Source organism: Bos javanicus, chromosome 1 (assembly GCF_032452875.1).
Source record: "Bos javanicus breed banteng chromosome 1, ARS-OSU_banteng_1.0, whole genome shotgun sequence".
NCBI classification, from domain to species: Eukaryota; Metazoa; Chordata; class Mammalia; order Artiodactyla; family Bovidae; genus Bos; species Bos javanicus.
The window spans coordinates 143,616,957-143,639,993 of record NC_083868.1 but is presented as its reverse complement, the minus strand read 5'-3'; the positions used below and the strand labels follow the sequence as shown (position 1 = coordinate 143,639,993).

General features: G+C 58.1%; 1 protein-coding gene across 3 annotated transcripts in view; it reads right to left on the bottom strand.

Moving 5' to 3' along the window:
• Positions 1–917: 917 nt before the first annotated feature.
• Positions 918–23,037, bottom strand: part of PDXK (pyridoxal kinase) — a 30,695-nt gene continuing 8,575 nt past the window's right edge. Inside the window, exons 1-11 of one of the 3 annotated variants that reach the window (XM_061422896.1) lie at positions 20,433–20,734; positions 18,105–18,159; positions 14,464–14,568; positions 13,829–13,912; positions 13,046–13,092; positions 11,821–11,906; positions 10,710–10,755; positions 8,618–8,729; positions 7,585–7,721; positions 6,464–6,530; positions 918–6,205 (exon numbers count right to left, since the gene is read on the bottom strand). In XM_061422896.1, coding sequence (XP_061278880.1) covers positions 6,093–6,205; positions 6,464–6,530; positions 7,585–7,721; positions 8,618–8,729; positions 10,710–10,755; positions 11,821–11,906; positions 13,046–13,092; positions 13,829–13,912; positions 14,464–14,568; positions 18,105–18,159; positions 20,433–20,519 — 939 coding nt within the window. In that variant the 5' untranslated portion in view covers positions 20,520–20,734 and the 3' untranslated portion in view covers positions 918–6,092. Of the gene's footprint in view, positions 6,329–6,463; positions 6,531–7,584; positions 7,722–8,617; positions 8,730–10,709; positions 10,756–11,820; positions 11,907–13,045; positions 13,093–13,828; positions 13,913–14,463; positions 14,569–18,104; positions 18,160–20,432; positions 20,735–23,037 lie in introns of those variants that run through there. The other 2 variants (XM_061422889.1, XM_061422905.1) reach the window with 2 other exon arrangements.

The window sequence follows — 23,037 nt, the reverse complement described above, 5'->3', positions numbered from 1 at the left end:
CCTATGGATGTACCCTACACAGCAAAAGGGACTTTGCAGATGCGTCTTAAAATGAGGAGTTGGTCTTGGAGTAGCCAGGTGGGCCCAGCGTCATCACAGGGTCTCCATGAGAGGGAGGCAGGAAAGTTAGTGTGAGGGAGACTGAAGAGGCTATGCTGCTGGCTCTGAAGGTGGAGAAGGAGCCGTGAGCCAAAGGGTGCAGGTCCCTCTAGAAAGATGGAAAAGGCAAGTTAGAGATTCTCTCTGGATCCCCAAGAAGGAACCAGAGCCGCCCACCCATTTTCAGACATCTGACATCCAGGCTGTGAAAGGATAAATCTGCGTTACTGCAAGCCCCTCGATTGGTAGAAATGTGTTACAGCAGCCACGGGATCGGTGTCCCAGCCTCAAGGGCCACACAGGGCTGGTAGAAGGGGATTTGAGAGGTGGAGCCAGAAGTGCTTCAGACAAGACCCTGTATCCTTGCCCACCTTCTTCCTGCCCGTCCGATGGAGCCTGGTGCTGCCTGGAAATGACCCTCGGACTTATTTGCAAAGGTGTCAGTAGATGGCAGGGAGAGCAGGTACCGGCCGGGCTCCCAAGACCAGTGCTGTCACCAACAAGACCTGAAGGAAGCAGGAAGGAGCGTGAGGCTTGGCCAGTGACCAGAGCTGCTCCTCAGAATCAGGCAGGAGGGGTCAGGAAAGAGACCTGCAGTCTCTGATCCTCAGCCCAATCCTGGGGGAAGCCCAAGGGCCTGGAGCCCACTGCCTGGAGCATCCAAACAAGCCCTGCCCCCACTTCCCGGGCAGAAAACAGAGAGGAGAAAACAGAGAGGGTTAAAAAAAAAACCAAAACAGAGAGGGTTAGATGGATAGGACCTCTGGCCACAGGGGAACGAAGCTCCTCTGGGAAAAAGAAACCACACTTCAACAGCATCACCATGAAAATATTTATTTGTGATAATCATAAGTCAGTAAGACCAGAACAGACAGACACAGCCTCGACAGCGCTGCAAGGGGTTTATGTTTAAAACACATCCACAGGCGCACAGTAGGTGGGGCTGGCAAGTAGAGCACAGGGCTAGTGAAGCCGTCGCCGGAACCGCAGGGAGCCCCTCTGGTCCCAAGGTTGTATCATTTCCCCCAGCTTCTGGAAGGACAGGGTCGGCACCAACTGGCCTGAGTCAGAGCCTCAGTCCTCCTGCGGGTCCAGGTTTGTAACCGTTACGGGAAATCCCAAGTGAAATTCTACAAGTATGCAGCTCTGAAGCCAAAAACATTCAACACGCCACCCACACACCTTATCCTTCAGGGGCTGCGTGAAGAATTCACTTCCACCTCCCCAGCCTCAACACTGACGCCTCCCATTACCAAGACAATGGTCCCAGGTATTATGCAGAAACGCACAAATTGCCTCTATCCCCTCTTCACTCTTTGGGGCACACTGGGGGCACTGCTGCCAGGCTCATCCATTCCCTTCGTCTGTCCCTCCTCCATCCTGGCCGTGACCCACACTCACCTTCCTTGTGCCAGAAGCTGGGGGCTGTGTGAGAAAGCAACAGTGGTCCCGAACCCGCTGACCCAGCTCTGTATCCTTGGCTGCATGAGGACCAAGACCCCTGTCTGGGGGGCTCCCGAGCAAAGGGCCCGAGGGCGGTGTGCCCCCTCTGTTTGGGCGGAGGGCAGCTCTCGCAGGACTGCGCTGCCCCCGGCCAGACTGAGTGGCCCATGGCATGTCCTTCCAAGCGTGTTTCCTGCTGCAGAAAATTGGGCTGCTGAGGGGCCAGGGGCCCCTCCCTGAGCACAGGGCTCTGCTCGGCTCTGACAGTGGTGAGCTTTAAAAACGCCTGTTTACTCTGCCAGGAGTTAAAAAGAAAATTCTTAAAAGAACTTTCCATTCATATAAAGTTTTAAAATATTCTCTAAGCCAGACCTAAAATCACTTGCCAAATGACCAAACGAACACACCCTGTTGTGAGCAAAGACCTCTAGTAAAAGGCAGGAATGTAGCTTGTAAGACAACGTTTCTTGATCGGTGTCTTTGCACATTAAGAACAAGACGTCTTGCACCAAGAATGAACTGCAGGAGTCCAGGGGAAGACAGGAGCTAAGGAGAGCTCAAGGTTTTAGGAACTGGGACCCTGGGCCATGTGGCAGACTCACTCAGGGCCCCCTCCCCATGCAGCGAACAGACTACAAACCCCGGTTCTGGTTCCGATCGCCAGACAGGAGAGCCCCTGAAGAAACATCCCTAGAAAGGTGGCAGCTGTGTTGCATCATGGGGTGGGGGGGCTTGTGGCAGGGTGGGGTAGGGGGAGGGGGAGTGGGATGGTCGGTGAGCTGCAGGATCTGTGCCCTCACTGCCCCCTGCTGGCAGAGACCAGAAGCAAGGTAGGCCTCAAACCAGTGTGAAGTCACTTTAGTAGTGACTCTGTGCGACCCCATGGACTGTAACCCACCAGGCTCCTCTCTCCATGGGATTCTCCAGGCAAGAACACTGGAGTGAGTTGCCAAGCCCTTCTCCAGGGGATCTTCCCAACCCAGGGATCGAACCTGTGACTCTTACATCTCCTGCACTGGCAGGCGGGCTTTTTACCACTAGTGCCACCTGGGAAGCCCTCCGAAAACAACAGAGCTGTCTACAAAAGCAGGCTCCTGCTCAGGATGCTCATGGCTGCAGAAGCAGACACAGACTCAGGCACGGCAGCTCTGCACAAGGCTGCCAGGCCACACGTGTGCAGCACTCAGTCCCTGCTTGGTGGGGGACCAGCCTGACGGCTCTCATGGGCAGATCTGGAGAACACTGCAGGAGGGGGGCAGACCCTTCTGGGGAGAAGACATGCTTCCTGACCAAGCAGGCCCAAGTTCAAGGCTTCCTGGCCTCGAGCCATAGACCTGGGCTCCCAGACGGAGAAGGCCCGCCTTCCCGAGGGCCAGGGGTCCCTGAGTGCCCCCTGGCACATCCACCTGCCGCCTCCCTCAGTAGACACAGGAGTCAGCTCTCCAGGGAGTCAGGATGCAGACAGCTACTCGGGGTGATGAGAAGGGAAGCCCCCACCAGCTGGGCAGCGGGAGGTGGTGTGGACCCGAAATGGGTGGGCCTGGGATCTCAGAACTGAGTCTGAGGGCCACATGGCTGCCACCCAGACTCAGAAAGCCAGGACCATGTGGCAGCGGCCCTGTGGGCAGATACCACTCTGCTCCTCAACACACTCCCCTCCTTCTGGCCCAGGCAGGTGCTGAGGGGTCCTGAGCAGACCCCTCCCCACCTCAGAGGGAGACCTGAGACCAGGCGGGCAGCCAGGGCGGGTTATTCTGGCATGGAGCACAGCCCAGTTCTGTGGTCACAGGCACTGTGATTCACAGATATGGGCCCCGCTGCCTCAGGCAGGTGGTCCCGAGAGGGCGTGTGCACAGTGCGGTCCAGGGGCCTCCAGACAGAACAGTGTCCTCTCCTCTCTGGTGTGAACTGACAAGCGAACAGGAGGTCCGAGCAATGAGAAGGTCAGGAGCCCCAAGACAGGCTCAGCCACTGCGAAATTAAACACACTCTGAAGACTGGGTCTGACAAATTTAAGGATAACAGAGCATTGTTTTCCACAATCGCCGACACTTCTCACAAAAACAGCACAGGCTAGCCTGGCTACCTCTGCAGGACATGGCACTGATTCAAGGCTGGCTGAAGAAGAAGGACCATGTTTTGTAATCTGTCTCTAAGGTCTCCAGGAGAAGGTTTGAAATCTACACCCTGGGAATAAGCAAGCCATTCAGGGCCAATATAGCTCTCATCTTAAATTACTATTTTTTGTTACTCAACTATATAGAAAGTAAAAAAAATAAAAAGGTTTATTCTAACTTGGACCCAAACTGTATGAGAACCCACTGCTGCTGGGCACGGGTAAGTTCTGGATGGGAAATTCCGAAGAGACAGCCAGGACCTCTGCTGTTGTCACGACAGATGGACTAGGTCCCCAGGCAAAGGAGCCTGCGATACACAGGTTCAGCAACATCACGACAAAGAGTGCACTTTGCTTGCGTGGGGAGGTCGGAGGTGGTTCTCACAGAAGGTCAGGGTCTCTCTGTGGGTCCCGAGCACCCCAGACACTCCCAGGAGCCCCAGTTTCCTTCTCCTAGTGCCCCAGCCTTTCCTCACAGCTGTGGCTTCATGGTTCAAGGAGACAGAAGAGCTCACGGTTTTACCGGTGGAATGGTTCTGATTGTTCTGTGTATGATACTGAGAATTAAGAGCTAAACCCACAGTGGGGGCCAGGACCAAGAAGCACACTGTTTGCCAAGTGCATTTTTCTTTAACTTCACGGTGCGCACAAAACAAGCTGCTACCCCCAACACCATGTTTTCAGGGCGGGTTTTTACCATCTCGTTGAGATAATCAAGTTTCTTGCTTACAAGTGTGTCATCTTACACGTGCTCTCCTTAAGTTTTTTTTTTTTTTTTAAAACAGGAAACAAATAAAAAAAAAGATTTCCCACGGGCTGGCGGTGCGGCCATCTCTGAGCTCTAGTTGGCATTGACCGTCTTTTCCATGAAAGGCTTCGTGAAGGCCAGAGCCCTGTGGGACTATGGTGGGTCCCTGGCTGCCCTACTCGGGGGCTGTCCCCCGCCAGGTCTTCCTGCTCCTCCTAGGCCAGCAGGCCTTGCAGGGACCAGGAACCAGGACAAGGACACATGCCCTGACCCACTGGTCACTGCAGGGAGCTGAGAACCCTGACCCTGTACACAGAACTAATGCCCGAGTTACAACATTCAGAACATGAGCGGAGTGGGGGAGAAAGACGAGAAGGGGTGCACAGAGTCCAGGGGAGACCAGCCTGCCTTCATCCGGGGGCATCTTCAACACAGGGAAGAAGGCAGTCCTGAGGCGGTGAGCATCCTGGAGACACAGGCCCAGCCTCAGGAGGGGTCCTGCCTGTGGGGCCGGGGCTGCCCTAGGAGAGCCTGCTTCCCCAGGGATGCCCATCTGGGCCCCGACATCCTGTAGTCTCCCTGCTTTCCTCCAGGCTGTGGGCTTCCGAGAGATGCAAACCCCGCAGGCCCCGGAATTGGGGGTGGGCTCTGAGCATGGGGACACCCTGCCAGGATCCACACCCGGGGAGGGTCCTCAAAGTTCTGGGCGGGAGCCGGGGAGGTCACCCAAGCAGTGGACGACAGGACTGGTGTCAGGGCTTGCGCCCCACCCACGGTGGGGAGGAGCGGAGCTGCGCCTTGCTTCCTGGCACCTGGCGGGCACGGGACAGAGCAGCAGGGGAGCCGGGGCAGGGGGACAAGAGAACTGGGGGTGGGGTTGCACACACTAGCGGGGGGCAGGGCAGGAGCCCACGTTCGCCTTCTGGACACATCTGTCACCAGCAGTGGGTGGCAAGTACACAGCATGTGACCGACTGGCTCGACCGTAAGGAGCCTGAAGACCCACAGGCGCCCTCAGCCACACACCAGCCTCTGTCCCGTGGGGGTGCCTAGGGACGCTGAGTTACACGGCTGGCCCCCTCCCTGAAACACGAGAGATGTGCAGATTTCCGGGGTCTTGGGAAGGTCCCCGCCAAAGTGACTGTGCAGCGTTTGTGCGTCCGAGCTTCAGGAACTCGTTCATACCAAGAACAGAAGCGGAGACCCTGAAACCCCCAGGGGCTGCCCTGCAGCAAAGCAAGAGGCAAAACATTCTGAACGGGGAACACAGAAGGAGAGCTCAGAGCAAGGATAAAGACATTTACATCACTTTTTGGACATGAACACTAACCCCGACTCGCTGCGAGAGGCGGACACTGTGGTCTCCCTGGGCCCCGCGCTCAGGAAGGGGACACGCCATGTGCCCCAAGCCAGCCCAGGGCCCAGAGACCTGAACACGGAGCTGGTTTTCCAGGAACCTTGGGGGAGGGGAGCTGGGGGTCCCAAATTACAAATCTCTGTGATCATTTTGTTATTTTTCAAAAGCACGACTGGCACATTTTCACAATTAAGACCAGTGGATGCTGGACACTCACGAAAGAAAACAAATACCAAGTTTCAGTCACACCTCTAAGGCAGACATTTTTCACAAGGTCGGAAACGGAGACACCTAACACTGGGCGTGACGGAGGCGGGTCCGCGCGGCTCTCACAGCACCGTGGCCTGGACGACGATCTCGGGGCTCTCGATGTCCTTCTTGCTCTGCACCATCCTCAACTCCAGCTGGGCAGGGCTGGGTTTCACTCCTTCCCCAGACTTGGCTGCAGGACAAGCAGAGCATTGACGACAGGGCCGGGGCCGGGGGGGAGAGTCATTCCGAATTTCTCTCTTCCTCCCCTTTGCCTTTGGGGTGAGCCCCAGCGCTCATCCCTGAGTGTCCCTCTCTGCAGGGACAGACACGCTGCTCCACCGAGCTGCTCCTCCCCAGCCCTGACGGCCTCGGCCAGGGGGACAGCGGGAGCCTCGGCCTGCATGACGCCGCCCCACACCTTTGCCGCCCGCCCGCCTGCCAGGTCTACCTTTTGCACACTTGATGGTCCGCTGCAGAACATGGTGCATGGCTGACACGGTCTTCTCACAGGCTACCTGCAGGGAGGGGAGGACACTGAGTCCCGCCCACACGGGGCGCTCTGCCCCCAACCCCCATGTTGCCCGAATGGACGCAGCCCACCAACAGGGCGCTGGCTCCACGATCACACACTCCCCCAACCAGGAGAGCCGAGCAGAGGGGACTGTGTGCTGAACAGACCACAGGCAACCGTCAGGACTGCCTGGCACGTGGTAGGTGCCTAATAAGCATTTCAGGAATCCATCTGTTATAGAGAACGTACACAGGAAAGAGCTCCTGCCCCCAGGCTGGTCAGAGTCCCTGTGTGCTGGCCTTGCCAAGTTAAAGACAGGGTTCAGCAATGCCGGGTAGGCAAGCAGACTCCCTCCCCGACAGCGGGATCTGGGCTGAGCTGAACTCAGGCTCGGCAGAGGGTGGCCCCAAGAGGCCTCAGTCTAGGCATCGGGCTTCCAGTGGACCGTGAAGCAGGTCTGAGCTCACCCTCTGCCCTCCAGGGAAGAAGGAGGAAGAGAAACGGAAGAATGTTGGCTTGGAGTCACAGCACTCACCCAAGCCTTGCGGGTGATGGGAAGGGCCCTGTCCCACCCTGCATTTCGCAACACCAAGCGGGTCACCCAGCCATGCTGACCACCGAGGAGGGTGCACACAGGCCCCCAGTGAAGGAGGGCAGTGCAGAGGGAGGTCAAAAGACACAGTTGTGTCGCCTCCGCCTGACCACGCAGCATGCAGCAAGGGCGCCATTCCCCAGGTTACCAACCCAGTCTTGCAACCGCTCGCCTGGCCAGCACACAGGGGCACTGCGGACATTCACACACCAAGTTGGGGGAGGGACAGACAGGAGACCTTCCGTAGGAAGAGATGGGTCTCCAGCAGGTCTGACCGCAGGGACTGCGTTCTGGGATGCCCTGCCCCTGGATTTCCCTCCCGGGATGCTTTTGGACCTTGAGTTGCTGAGGCCGCAGCTCCCGTGTCCCCACGAAGCCCGAGATTTCACTGGGTTCAGGACCTCCCGTGAGTTGGCCCGGCCAACTCCAGCATCTTAACGTGCTGTCCCCTTTACACCCCACTGACCTTGAGGTTGTTGGGGTGCTTGTGTGTCCACGCCAAGAGCATGGCAGCGAAGAGGTCCCCGGTGCCCACAAAGACCGCGTCCACCTTGTGCATCTCCATGCGGATGCGCTGCGTCACCATAGAGCCGTCAGGAGCCCCTGGGGGGAAGAGTCCAGCATCTGGGGCCCCAGATCCTCGGCCGGCAGAGGCCCCGCAGTGTGGCCTGGGAACTGGCCAGCCCTCCCCTGCACAGTGTCGGGGGCTCGGCCAGCCTGGATCCCCACGCTCCCCAATGACCGTCCATCCCAAGTGAGAAAGTGAGGGACTGGGGCCCCAGAGGGCTACACAGTCAGAGCGGCCTGTGGGGGGACAGTGCACAGCCTGAAGACGAGGGGCCAGCACATGCCAGGCTGGTGCAGCAGGAGCCGCAGGAGATCTAGAGTTGTAGGGACCACGTGAACTGGCTGAAGTGGGGGCGCGTGTGCAGGCCTGTGTGCATGAGTATCTATGAGTATAAGTGTCCTTTTGCACAGACAGAAAGCCACGCATGTGGGACTGCTCTCTGGGCCAGTGAGGTGACCCCTGGCTTCTGTCGTTTTACGCTGTAGCAGCCACATAATTAAAATACTGACACGGCAGAGTATGAGATGAACTCCCAGTGATGTCAACACCAGGACCAGTTCCGAGGTCAGGTGGGGTGAGGGTGGGGAGACGCCTGGTTTCCCTAGCAGCTGGGCTCCAGCTGGCTGGTCCCCGTGACCCTGGAGTCTCTAAGAGGGGACGCTATCCGATACTGTGCTACCAGCTTGGCAATGGACACGGAGCACTGCGTGGTGACCCTGGGAGAGTGGTCAGCACCCCACGCTCACTGGATCCCAATTCACAGAAACCTCTCTTGATTCTGTTTCCAATCTGGTCTTGGGAGAAGAAAGGTGTTGGGAAAAGAAAGCTGGCCACTGCCGAGTCAGGCAGGATTTTCTTTCCACTGAACCCAGCCTCGGAAGCCTCAAGGGACCTGCAGCAGGAGGGAGCACAGCGCCGGGTGGGGACCTACGTGTCCTCTGGCTCCCCAGAGCCATCAGGTAGTCACTGCCCCTCGGGGACAGCAGGTCCGAACTGGTGATGACCACTGTGTCCGGGCCCATGGAGTGCAGCATATCCATCACCTGCCGGACACAGGGAGCGCATTAGCCATGCCTCCGCCACAGCCAGGGAGCTGCCCCCCACCGCCCCCTCATACCCTTCAGACTCTTAGAGTCTGGATGGGAGGGAGGCAGAGGCTGAGAATGTGTGAGCCACACCCTGGCCTCGCCCAATGCCCTCCCCGTCGCCCAGCACTGACCGCTTGGCCAGGTTATAGCGGTATCCCAGTTCCCCACCCCCACCCTGAACTTCAAGTCCAAGGGTGCAAGCCTGTTGGCCCCCACCCTGCACGCCACCTGTGCCCAAACCCTGGAGGAGTGAGCCAACCCACCAGGCCATGGTCCTCCCGTCTTCCCTCACCAGGGCTCTGGGGTGGCAGGAGCCACGCCCGGCAACCCCCAAGCAACAGTAGATTCCACCCCGTCCATCCTGGGAAGCTTCGAACTCATCTTTTATTCATTCAACAGACACACACCCCCTCCCTCCCCAGCAGCACACGCACTGGGGGGCACCGTGCGGCACTTGCCGCCAAGCCAGAGTGGATGGAGGGGAGCGGGCGGGGCTCATGCCAGGTGGGAGGAGGCGACCACTACTGAGCCAGGGCCTGCGGCAGGGGAGGCCGCCAGCCAGAGGGTCGTGTCCTAATGAGGAATGGACACCCTGTCTTCCCCATGCTAATGCCTCAGAGCAGCGCGGGTTAGCCCGCGGGTGGGGGCCTGGCCAAGCAGACTCTGGGAGACGAGTCCTCTGCCACACACACACACACGTGTGCACCCAGAGCACACCCATGCACATCCATCTGCATGCACCTGTCTGCATACTCGCAGACACACAACACATGCACATACCCCAAATGTACGCATACTCTCCCCATACACTACACGTACACAGCCTGAAGGCACGCACAGGATCACAGCACCACAAGGGGGCATGCCGTCAACAGAGCACCCCTGCACCGGGTACCAGAAATGTCCTCTAGTTCCCAAGGCGGGCCAGTGAGATGGGGTCATCCTGACACCCCTGGCCACTCAGAGCAAGACCCTCAAAGCAGCGAAGGGGCTCCTCCCACCCCACTCTTCTGTCCCAGCGAGCCCTCTGCCTATTGGGGAAACACACACACACAGCCACGGGTCCAGGTGTGACCACAACTGGCCGTCACCAGCTCTGACCCAGGGCCCTGGATCCTTTGAGTGTGTTTCCTGGGCTGTGAAGTGAGCACAGCCTCTGAAGAGGCCCAGACATGAAAGGTATGAGGCCCTGGAGGCCCTGGTGCTCTGCACACTCAGCCCAGGGGTGGTAACCCCACCTAAGGCGGAATCCTGGCAAGAGGCCTATGGACCTGAGCAAGTCCCGAGGGAAGGCTGAAAAGAACTCTGATGAAATCTCACCCAGGGCTGCAGGGAGGCCCAGCCCCTCCTTCCTGTATGGACTCCAGAAACCCCAGCCAGCCAGCCCCCGAGGGACAAATCCATCCTGTGCAAAAAATCTTCACCCTCATTGTGTGCACACAGCCCACGCACTCTCACATGTGCACACGGATGGGACACACCCTGTAGATACACACAGAGACTGGGGTGATGCCCACAAGCCCGGGAACGCGAGGACTGCCAGTCACCTCCAGAAGGTGGGGGACAGGCCGGAAGGGATTCTCCTGCAGGACAGACAGAACACGGCAAGCCCACCGCTCTGGCCTCAGGGACCCTCAGAGCAAACTTCTGTTGTTCTAAGGCACCCTGTCTGCAGCCCTTTGGGACGGCTGCCCTGGACCCTCCTGTGGGGACAGCTGTGATGAGCAGTGCATGCATCCAGACCCAGCAGGCACTAGGCTGTCCATGACCAACAAGTGGCTGAAACAGCATTTACAACGTGTCCCTGGCTGGCTGATGGGAAGCTGGATGCTGGCCACGAGGGCACCCATCTCCCATGCCTGAGGGCACGTGGCTGTCCACCCCACCACAAGCAGGGCTATCTGTTCCATGCCAGGTTCTGGAAGGTCTCTTTACCTCTAAGGCTTCTTCCTGGGTGTGGATCTTTCTCCCAGTCAGCAACCTGGAAGACAGACAGGCACAGGTGAGCCACTGCTTCCCCAGAGCCCACTGTAAGAGTCCGGGGCTCTGGCGCACTGGCGACCCCTCATGCCCACTGGGAACTGACTTGGCATCTGCCAGCCATCATGGACCAGGAGGATACCATGTCTGGGGTTTGACTCATATTTCTGAGTCAGCTTTAAAAGGGACTCACAAGTCATAGCGGGTGGTGAAATCCCAGATTATGGTTGATGTTTGCATGTTAACAATGAGGAAGGGTGGCCAGGCATGGCACAGCAGAGTGCCCATGAGGGCGGCTGGCGTCCACAGTCAAACAGCTGTAACCTTGGTTGGCCATGTTTGCACAAGCCACCAACCACCAGGGATAGCTGGGCGAGCCGCCATCCCTCAGGATCGGCTGGTCCAGGTCAGGGAACCCCAGTCCCCAAGAATCCAGGAGCCCCGTCCCTACTTTAAGGGGTGGTCTCGGAGCCCGGGGGGCTGTGGCTGACAGTCCAACAGAGCCGGATGCTATGGGAACCCACCCACTGCAGCGCTTAGCCAGCCCCACGGCCCGGGAGCCTACTTGTCACTCCCTGGACACCTGGCTCCCCCAGTCATCAGGGGGTGGTGGGGCTGGGCATCCAAGGAAGACCCCTGGACAAGGACACTGGGCAGAGGGATCAGCACAGTCCTTTCAACCTCATGTGGAGATTTAGGACATGGGCTTCAAAGCTCCAGGGGCGGCCTGCATCAGCTGCTGTGGGCTCTCCATCCCGTAGGCCGTTGTCAGCCAGGTGTGTCCTTGGCTCCTCAGGGCACCTCTGTCCCTTCCTGACCCCAAGAGGTTCGGGGTCAGGAACTGTTCGGGAACACAGCTGGGGGACAGCATGACCTCAGGGAGTCGGGGTGAGAAGACTAACCACTGCGGCTGATGACCAGCACCTGCCCTGGCACTCAGGTGGGCCTGGCGGCTCCCCGACATGGGAGGACCTGCCCTACACACTGGGGCCGCTCCGGTTCGGTCCCTGTCACTCTCCCCAAGGGGTAGGGGGCTGACAGCCCCAGGTTGGTTCAGGGGACTTACTCAGCCTCGAACTGGTTTGGGGTGATGATGTCTGCGACAGGTACCACCTTCTCTCTGTAAACGGGGAGGAGGTCGTCGGGGACGTACTGTGGGGAGAAGAGGGAGCAGGCTGACCCGTGGGAGCAGGGGTGGGACCTAGGGGGCAGAGGGCAGGCTGACCCGTGGGAGCAGGGGTGGGACCTAGGGGGAAGGGGGCAGGCTGACCCACGGGGGCGGGGGTGGGACCTAGGGGGAAGGGGGCAGGCTGACCCACGGGGGCGGGGGTGGGACCTAGGGGGAAGGGGGCAGGCTGACCCACGGGGGCGGGGGTGGGACCTAGGGGGAAGGGGGCAGGCTGACCCGTGGGAGCAGGGGTGGGACCTAGGGGGAAGGGGGCAGGCTGACCCACGGGGGCGGGGGTGGGACCTAGGGGGAAGGGGGCAGGCTGACCCACGGGGGCGGGGGTGGGACCTAGGGGGAAGGGGGCAGGCTGACCCATGGGGGCGGGGGCAGGACAACTTAGCGGGGCTCATGCTGCAGGGACCCCAAGGCAGGGCTGGGAGAGCCCTTCCGTCCTGATGATCCGGGTCAGGTCCCCACCGGCAGCTCTCCACCCCCTCTCCATGAGGACACCATCCACTCTACCCCTGGTCAGGGGCCGGAGCCCAGGCCCATTGCCAGCTGGTGTGTCATTGGTGGGCTAAGAGTGACTTCTATGGTTTTAAATGGTCGTGGGGGGTGGGGGGGGGAGTCAAAAGGAAACCAGTACTTTGTGACTGAAGGCAAAAGAAGGGGGCAGCACAGGGTGAGATGATTAGACAGCGTTACTGACTCAGTGGACACGAGTTTGAGCAAACTCAAGGAGATGGTGACGGACAGGGAAGCCTGGTGTGCTGCAGTCCATGGGGTCACAAAGAGTCGGATACAACTTAGCGACTGAACAACATTTTGTGACACGTGAAAACGAGCAAATTTAAGCTCAAGTGCCCACACCTAAAATCTGATTAGAAAACATCCATGTTCATCCTTTTGCAGATTATCTGCAGCTGCTTGAGCTACAACAAGGACGCACGGCCCTAAAACCCCTGCTCTCGGGCCTCCACAGAACCCCCTCTGCCAGCCCCGCTGTTCCTTCCTGACAGGGCAGCCTTCAGGTCTGCAAGCAGCATCTCGCCCAGGCAGACACCTAGAGGGCACGGGTGCCCAGCCCCGCTGACCTCCCCTGAACACGCGGGGACGCACTAACCATGGCGCCTTCTCCGTTGCGCTGGTCTCCCATCACGGGGTCGCACACTGTGGATACAAAGTGCACCTCGTCAGCAAACCTGTGGCTGTCCAGAGGGGCCCCCAGGCTTGTCTGGTGAAGTTCCACACACGCAGCTACAACAGGCAAAGTGCACTTCCCTGGAGGCCCAGTGGTTAAGAATCTGCCTGCCAGTGCAGGAGACACGGTCAATCCCTGGTCCAGGAAGATCCCATGTGCTGTGGAGCAACTAAGCCTCTGCACCACAACTACAGAGCCCGTGCTCCAGAGCCCGGGAGCCCACGTGCCGCAGCTACCGAAGCCCCAGTGCCTTACAGCCCATGCTCCACAACAATGAAAGCCCACCGCAGTGAGAAGCCTGAGCAGCACAACCGACAGCAGCCCCCACATGCTGTGGCGAGAGAGCCTAGGCGCAATGCCGGCTTGGCACTGCCAAAGATAAATACGTGTTTAAAAAAATAAAACGGGAAAACACAGCACCCCCATCCTCATTTTCCTCCTTACCTGGCATTTTACATTTTCTGTTGGGGCCCCACCTGGGGAGTCTCTCATCCTAACCCTCCAGGGACAGGGTGGTCTCACATACACACCCAACCTGACACTGATCACAGCCTCTCTCACGCACCCCAGACTGACACCAGATTCACGGTGAAGATGCCTTTCAGGCTCTCGTCCCTGGAGGCCCAGCTGCGATAGAGCCCAAGTGCTGGGAGGGGCAGAACATGGAGTTGGGGCACCCAGAAGGAAGAGCACCCCAGCACCTACCATACACGAGCCTGGGGTTCTGCTGCTTCAGCTCCTGCACGATGTCCACCACCATGGCCAAGAAGGACTTGTCTCGTGTGTAGCCTTAGGGAGGGACAGAGACTCTTGTCACCCAACCTCGGCAGAGGAGACACAGCGCCACCACAGCTACCTGCCTGGAGAGTGGTTGGCAGAGCCCAGATCCGCCGCCAAGACAAGCGTCCCAACTGCAGGCACCCAGGGGACACCATGGGTGAGTGGGCAGCATTTTCCTTCCTCCCCTCCACTTTACAGAGTAAGCATGTTCACATCTCACCACACGTATAAATAAACGCAACTACGTGGGATTACACACCACAGGCCAGCATGTCGCTCACAGGAGTGTTTTCATCCCTGACCTCTTCCCAACACTGTACCTGTCCCCAGCCATGGGCACGGGGACCCCGGTGTGGAGATGCGGCACAGCCAGGACCCCCAAGGTCACTACCCGGACGTGGCAGTCACGAGGGCCCCACTGAGCTCCTCCTGGAGGCGCGACCGTCCCTCCTCGCGGGTGGCAGGAGAGGGAGCAGCCGGGTTGGGGTGCTCTGGGTCTCCCCACCAGCCCACTTGGGCAGGAGGCAGGCCTGGTTTCCCGTCCACACCCCTGGGCTCACCTGTGAGCACATAGTCATACTGATTCACGCTGTTCAGCTTCAGCCCGTCGTACAGCTCCTGGAGCTCGTCTGAGTTCAGCACTTGGCCCTTCCAGTGTGAGTAGCCTGGTGGGGGTGGGGTGGGGGGCAGAGCAGACCACGTGAGGCCCCGATGCTGCATGACGTCACCTGGGCACAGAGACTCGGCGGGTGCCCCTCAAAGCACATCCTGGGGTTGTTATCACTGAGTCGGGGACCCACCTGCCCTTCCAGTGCAGTGAGGCCCACTCGGCAGCCCCTAACGACACCTGTGCTGCCTGCGTTGCACTGACAGATGGTTTGCAGGACTGTGTGATTTCTGCCCATCCTTCAGTGGGGCACCTGGGGGTGGCCCCACACGTCACGGTCCCCAGCTTTGCCAGACTCAGCTGTGTGCGTCCCCTATCCAGGCCAAGTGGCTTGAACAGTCACCTGGGCACCCTGGCAGGTAGGAGCTTCTCGCAGCCCCGCTCCCATCCAAGGTGAGCTGAAACCTATCCAAGTCTCAGGGCAAATCCCGACCGAGAGCCAGACATGAACTGGAAAGAGGCTGCAGCCTGGGTTCTTGGCCCAACAGGCACCCAGGTGAAGCCCCTACCCAGGCAGGCAGTGGGCCCTCACCTAGTCACCCACCAAGGACACCCCGAAGTCCACTCATGGCAAGTTTGTCCCTGGCAGCCCTAATGCCAAGAGGTACCCCATGAATGGATGGGTTTCTAAAGACATAAGGTAGAGCCTCGGAAGGCCTGATTTCTGCAACAACAGAGTTGAGTACCGACCACAAGTACAGGACTGGCTGTGGGCCTGGCGAAGGGGCTGCAGGGCTCTCCATGTGCGCATGGGGTGAGGGCCTGGCCGCCGCAGAGCAGCCTCTGAAAAAGCACACGGGGCAACGCCCAACAACCCATCAGCTATTCTCCAGGAAAGCATGGCCTCTGGTGGATCCCCATTCACGGGCCAGGAGGGGCAGGAGCAGGGAGGGTCCTGAGGCAAGGTGACCCACCCCTCAGCAGGGTGTCCCCACAGGTTCTGGTTCTGCTAAGAGCCGGCAGCCCTGGCTGGATCCCCACAAGTGTTGCTGCCACAGAATTCCATGGTCCAGGTGGGAGGAACCAGAGTCACTCCTGACCCGTGGTTTTCCGAACATCCTTCCAGACAGGGTGGGTTGTTTGCTGTGGTTCTCGTTGTGCAGATCTTGTGGGATCTCAGTTCCCAAACCAGGGACTGAACCTGGACACCTGGCGGTGAAAGCACCAAATCCTAACCAGTGGACCACCAGGGAATTCCCGACATCGTGGGGCTTGACCCCACCGCATGTGTACCGCGTTCTTGTCCGAGGACTGCTATGATGGAGAACCACAGGCCTCTGTGGTCCTCGAGGCCAGAGTCCAGGATCGAGGTGTCGCAGGGCCGGCTCCTCCTCCGTCCTCACGTGGTCATCCATGTGTGTGTCTGTGTCCTGATCTCCTCTAAGGACACCAGTCAGATGGGAGCAGGGCCACCCCAGTGACCCCACTTACCTTTAACTACCTCTTTAAAGGCCTCATCTCTAAACAGTCACATTTGAGGTTCCAGGAGTCAGGACCTTGACAGGTGAATTGAGGGGACACACTGCAGTCCGTAACACGCAAGTCAGCCCCTGCGGGGTCTCAAACACCCCCCACTCCCACCCAGGAGGCCAACTTCCTAACGAGATGAGAAGGTTCAGGCTCACAATGTTCAGAGCGCATCCCCGCCCGCCCTCCGCACCACCCCTCCAATTTCCGCCACAGCCCTATCTCTCCTCTCCTAACTCAGGAGACCCTTCTGAAAGATGGGCACTGGGGTCCTCCATCCATGCCGCTCAACTTACAATTTACAAATGAAAGAAACCGCGGAGGCTGACCCCAAGGGTCCCAGCTCCTTCCTGTGCACCTGATCCCGCCCCCCAGGGGGGGACACCACCAGGCTGGCAGTGGATTACAACCACAGTCACACTCTGAACTCTACCTGCTGGACGGCTGGCCTGCCTCACCCACCGACCTCCAGCCCCGTCCAGCTCCTCCCAGCCACTGCCCAAGGGCTGGGATAGCCCGTAACAGGAAAGCCCTGCTGAAGGAGCAACTGGAGAATGCTGGCCGCAGGCAGGGGCTGCCCTGGAGGGGAGGCTTAAAGTCTAAGCCAAATTGGCTCTTTTACTTTAAAAACAAAAAGAAAAAAGCAAAAAAGAGGGCGGTAAAACCTATAAGCTCTGGGGAGGTTCACTGGACTGACAACTTCTGGGGACGCGTCCAAATGTCATTGTGCCCAGTACACTGGGGGAAGCAATGGCAGGAAAGGCTTTTTACTGAGAGCGGTATGTTCTCCATCTGAACCCAGCATAGTTCCTCCTCCATTGATGTCTGTTACCCACTCCCGCCAAGAACCAGGCACCTTTCCGCATATCTGATGCTGGGCCACCTGCCAGAGCTTCTGGGACGTTCTGTGCTCCGAGATTCCGTCTGGGTTCATAGTAACTTCAAAGAAGGGACGTGGTGACATTTCTAAGAACTGAGAGGCTTTGTCCCCCTGATGCCATTAACTCAGGGCAGGGTGGATCCGAGGCCACAGGGCCCTTGCCTGGTGTTTCAGGGGCTTTCCAAGGGCCGAGACCTCATGAATCTGAGCCAGCAATCCCACGGGCTGCCCTTGGGTCCCCGTACACAGAGACACACTCACACGGGGTCCCCGAGGCTCGGGGTCTTAATAGAGAAAGCCAGAACCTTCTCTCCTCCTAATACCATCAGGGCCCGGTGGGGTTCCTCGGCACAAGGCCTTTCGGTGCCCTCATCTCTTTGATTATAGAAAACAGCTTTCACTAGGCCTCCATGACCTTCCGAGTTCCAGTGGGCGGATTCAAGCAGTTGTTCACATTAGGGAAGGGAGGGGATGCGAGACCAGGGAGAAACAAACAGTCAAGAGCACACTTGGGCAAGGTCCTGTTTCTCCATCGCCAGAGTACACACAACAATGTCTCCGAGCTGTTCTGGCAGATACCGAAAGCCACTCCAGGTGGGAAAAGTTAACGATTAACCTTGGTATGCTGCCCACAAGCATGCAGACCCCAGACCAGCTGGACCTGAAGGCTGATGATGTTGACTCTTACTTACCTCACCACCCACCCCTCAGAAGAATGTTGATCTGATCGCTCCCTCTTTTACCATAAAACTTGTCACTGTCTTCCCCAAGTTGGGACACTGGGTTTTGAGCCCACTGTGTCCCCCTTTGCCTGGCAAAGCAATAAAGCTCTCCCTTTCTACTTCACTCAGAACTATCTCTGAGATTCGATTTGGCACCGATGTTCAGAGAAGCAAGAGCTTGTGGCAGTGCTCCAGCCCACGGTGTCACCCAGGTGGGGGGGCCCCGAGCAGGTGCTTGGATCACCAACCTCAGCTCAAGGAGGAAACTGAGGACCAGACGTCACGTCACCCACCTGGGTCGTCCAGCCACCAAAGCAGCTGAGCTGAGTTAAACGTGGAGCTGGCAAACTCATCCCCCACATGCTCTATTGTCTGTAAGATGAGGGGGGCAGCTCTCCGAATCTAAGGGACCACTTCCCATGCCCACATCTAGCTCTGCCAGGATGGCTGAGACCAACACCTTACCTGTGTGGTTTGAAAACTGGACAGAGTTCACCGCATCGACCTCAAACCCCAAAACCTGCAAGATGGACAGAGAAGGAGCGGGCGTAAGAGAGCTGGCAGGCCTGCACTGACACGTGGCAGGTGCCTGACACGGCCTGGGGCAGGCAGGAGGGTCTCCGACCTGGAGAACAGGAGGAGGGTCTCCCCAGCGCAGCCTCAGCACCCACAACTGCAGGAATGAGCATGGAGGTGATGGGGAGCGTGGGGAGCAGCCAGCCCCAAAGGCCAAGGCTCAGAGGCCATGGCCCACCTGCTGGAACTGCCACCAAATGAAAATGCTCAGAGACCAGCACGGGATCCATCTGTTCAAACACTAAGAGGGCAGTCAGGCCCTCTCTGCTGAGGCCCCCACATGGATCGGATCGGGGGATGAGGCCAAGGGCTCCCACTCCCTCCCTAGGAGCCAGGCTTGTAGCCCCTGCATTCTCCCAGGTCAGCTGGGGAGAAAGGCGCCCGGCTGGGGCCCAAGATCCAGAGACAACTGCAGCCACAGACCCGCCCCCAGACAACAGGGACTCCACCCCACTGGGCCAGCCTCACTGGCCCCAGCTCAGGTCACCCAGCCATTGCTGGGGCTTGGACGCCCATCTGTGTCAGCAGCCTCTCCAGAGCTCTGGGGGCACAGCAGGTAAGGGAGGCGAGGGTGGGTTCTGGTGCCTGGCACCTGCCCGCACAAGGCTGCAGGGGCCACCTGTCTGCCCGGAAGGTCCCTCCTCTCCCGGACTCGCCTGACCCTCATCTATGCTCCCCACTTTTTACAGGAGGTCGAGATCCCGTGCTTCCTCCTCCTCTCCTGGGCTCACCTGACCCCTCTCTACGCCCTCTCTCCCTACCCCTCTTCTACACGCAGTCGAGACCCCGTGCTCTGGGGCTGGCAGCACAAAGCAGGGTCTGATGAGGAGTCACGTGTTCACCAGACACACCACTCATGACACTCTCACGAGCCCCTCACTCTGCACCCCGGCCCCGGTCCCCAATTCCCTCCCTATGCCCAGCCAGGTCTCAGCTGGGAGGTTCACTTCCACCACCAACCCCAGCAAAGCCGCCACACCGAGGGAAGTGAGAAGACGGTGCCCTGCAGGGTGGGGAGTGTGGCAGACAGTGTGAGGGGCCCCGGGAGTCAGGTGCTTGTCCCTGAGCTCCACTGCTGATGGGGGCGGAGGTGCCACCGCTGACCGGGGGGTGGGAAGATGAGGCTAGGGTGCGGAGAGTGAGCCTCAGGACCCACTGCCGGGACCCCCATTAGACGTGGCCCCTGACCTTCGGGCATGCTCCCTCCACTGAAGATGAGAACAAAGGCCCTTTGCCGTAACTGGTCCAGTGGACAGACAGTCCCTGGCTGTCCCCCACTTCCTGTCCACCAGGAACTTACCAAACCCTCCCCCCTTGCCTTCACCTGAACACCAACAACTTCTGGGTGTCACCTCAATGTCCCCAAATAAGCAAAGCTCTCTGGCCACAAGAGTGTCTGTCTCTGCGGGTGTCAGAGCAGGACTGAGGGTCCCCAGGTGTGGATGTGGGCCACACCCCAGCTCTTCATGGGGGCTGTGGTTACCAGGCATGCTCCTTTTGTGAATTCATTGAGCTGTACACTTATGAAGTCTTTCTAAAAAGCCAGTATTATGAGGACTTAAATCAAGGAAAAATTCCACAGTCTAACCTAGAAAGTTAAAACTGGCAATTTGCGAATTTTCTTGCCAGATTTCAGGGCCTCCTAGACAGACAGAGCTCACGGTATTTCAGATCCCTAAATTCTAATCAACTCCAAAGAAACAGATTTGAAGCAACGATGACACAAATCCTGCAAATCCTGCCAGAATACCTCGCTCCATTGCTTCTGGAAGCGTAGATAATTAGTCCTTCAGAGCCAGCACACGCGAAGCAGCTATTTTCTGTTTTTAAACGATAGCGCTAAGCGCCGGGCTGACATCTCCATTTCACACACCAGCAGCTTATTTGTTGGCATGATAGGCTCGTGTGAGGGGCCCTGTCAAAGCCTCGTGCAGGGTTGGGCAGGTGCAGCAAAAAGCCAAGACACAGGGCCCGGCCCCCTGATGGGAAACGGGGGACCCCAGAGAAAGGAGGCGCCTGTTGTTAACACCTCGTCTTCCAACTCAAACCTCTGCTTCTGTGCTCAGCTCTGGGATCTGGGGCTGGGACCCTGGATGGCACATCTGTGCTCAGCTAGGGGCTTCTGACGGGACACGGGGGTCGGGAGGGGTGGAGGGAGACCAGAGGTGGAGGGTCCTGCCCCTGCTGGTCACCTTCCCCAGCCCCGGTTTTCTTTACCCACGAGGAGGGGCCCCCGGAAGCAGCTGAATCCACTCTGTGATCTCTCCATGGCTCCCAGCACCCCCATCGCATAGCCATAAACATCCCGTCTCCCTGAGCTTTAAGTCCCGACTGTAAGCAGACAGGGGAGGCGGGCCCTGGAGAAAGACCCAGGCGTGGCTAGTCTAAACGTTTGGTCTAAGCCATGTTGTGACCCGGGCCTGGTCACAGCGCTTGCCCTTGAACAGGTCTCGGTAACTAATGATCTTCAGAGAACAAAAGAATGCAGGGCAAACAGTTACTGAGCATGAGGAGTAACAGCAAAGGAAACCAGTCAGATGTAAAGAGCCCCGGCTCCACTTCCCCGCACTCACCCCTCTCCCCGTGCTTGCCCTTACACAACCCCACTGAGTGTGGGTGGAGCCACCAGGGAGTCCAGTCTATTCACATGCACCCTTAGGAGCAGAGTTCTCTTTTCCTAAGAGAAATAAAGGCAAAAACAAACAAATGGGACGTAATCGAACTTGAATGCTTCTCCACAGCAAAGGAAACCATAAACAAACCAAAAAGACAATCTATGGGCTGGGAGAATACGTGCAAACAACGTGACCAACAAGTGGAAGACGTGGTGTTCAGTCACTGAGTTCTGTCTCACCCTTTGCGACCCCGTGGTCTGCAGCATGCCAGGCTTCCCTGTCCTTCACCATCTCCTAGAGTTTGCTCAAATTCATGTTCATAGAGTTGGTGATACTAATGAAATAGTACTCAGCCATAAGCAGGGAATGAAATAATGCTATTTGCAGCAACATGGATGGATGTAGAGATTATATACTAAGTGAAGTCAGACAAAGAAAGACAAATATTATATGATATCACATATATATGGATACCAAAAAATAATACAAAACCAGAAACACACTCACAGACACAGAAAACAAACTTATGGGGAAAGGAAGCAGGGCAAGGGATCAGTTAAGAATATCCGGACATGTCACTACATCTAGAAGATAAACAGCAAGGATTTACTCTATAACATAGGAATTATATTCAGTGTCTTATAATAAACTATCATGGAAAAGAACACACACGTATTAACCGGGTCACCGTGCTATACTCCTGAAATTATCACAGCATCGTAAATCAACTACATTTCCACTTGAAAACAAGCCAAGCAAAGTTCTCTGACAGGCGGAAGAGGATGTCCACGTGTCCTGAAGGAGAGTTCTCAGCGCTCTGCTGGCCCTGAGCACGCAGGCTGCGTGGGGAGCAAGGCCACCGTGCAGCCACAAAGCTAGCTCACCTGGCTCCAGTGACCTGTACACCAGTAAGTCTGGTACCTGCCCCAGCTCCCACCCCGATCAGCTGCGGCCACATCCTTGGCTCCAGCGGCCACTCAGCCTGTCTCCCAACCCAGGCTGGCAGCTGGTCAGCTGGCAGAATTACACCAGGGAAATCGGCCCTGCCCCACCCCTGCCAGCTTTTCACCATTTACCAGCAACAAGACTCATTTTAAGAAAAAAGAGGAAGAATTGGCTAGTTCAGCATGGGAAGGGGAGGGGAGGGGAGGCCTTCAGAGATCAGGGAGAGCACCATCTCGGGCCTAACCCCCCCTCCCCCACTGTCCCCAGCCCAGTGCAGCCAGGGGCAGGTGCTGCTGGAATTCTCAAGCGGGCCTGTTTCAAGTCCTAGCTCCCATCCAGGGAGCCTCTGTGCTGTCCTTCCCCTGCTCCCCAAAGCACCCCGCAGACACCAACCTTCGAGGGTTACCCGTGGAATGAGGCCCAAACCCCAGGCTGTGCGTCCCACCAACTGAATTCCACACACTCTCTGAAACCCCAAAGTCCTTCTGCCTCTGGGCCTCTGTGAGCTCCCCCAAGTCTGAAACAGGGACTCTTGGCTCCAAGACCTTGTTGGAAACCTTGTCTTCTCAGCCTCCACTAGAGCACCCAGGCTTTGTAGGGGGGTTTGGGAGTTTGCGCTCCCTGCCACTGTGACCCTCTGGGATGAGTCCATCGCCCTGTGGGCCTCTGAATGAAGGCTGGGGGCCAAAGCCGTGCTTCGGGCTCCGCTTCAGAAAGAACTAGAGTCTCAGCCAAGAGGCTCCATGTCCAGCTGGTCTGCTGCCCACCGAGGTCGTGCCAGTTCAAGCTCACTCAGCTGCTGAGGAAACCTGGCTCCACGGGACCACATGAGCATGTCTAATGCTGGGGACACAGTCTCAGACCCGGGATGGCCAACAAGATGCACAGGCAAAACAGAGGCCCTTCGGGCATCAGACAGGGCCCGTTCCTCAACCCCACGCTCCAGCTTCCCACCTCTCCCTCAGGGCAGGGGAGACCCCAATGGCTGGCGTGCATGCCCACCTAGAAGAGCACATTCAGAAGCTCCAGGGGCGTCCGCCACAAAGAACAGTGACATCAAAGACAACGTCCACACAGTCCCCCCGCGTCCCAGCAACGTGGACCTCAGTCCACCCGTTAGGCACAGCATCCCTCCTGAGGGCAGCTACATGTGCTGGGGGCCTAAAGCCACATCCCTACTTCTGCCTGGATGCTGAGTCATCAACCACTGCTGACAGCCAGGCACAGACAGCGAGAGCATGCAGAACACACAGCCGGGAAGC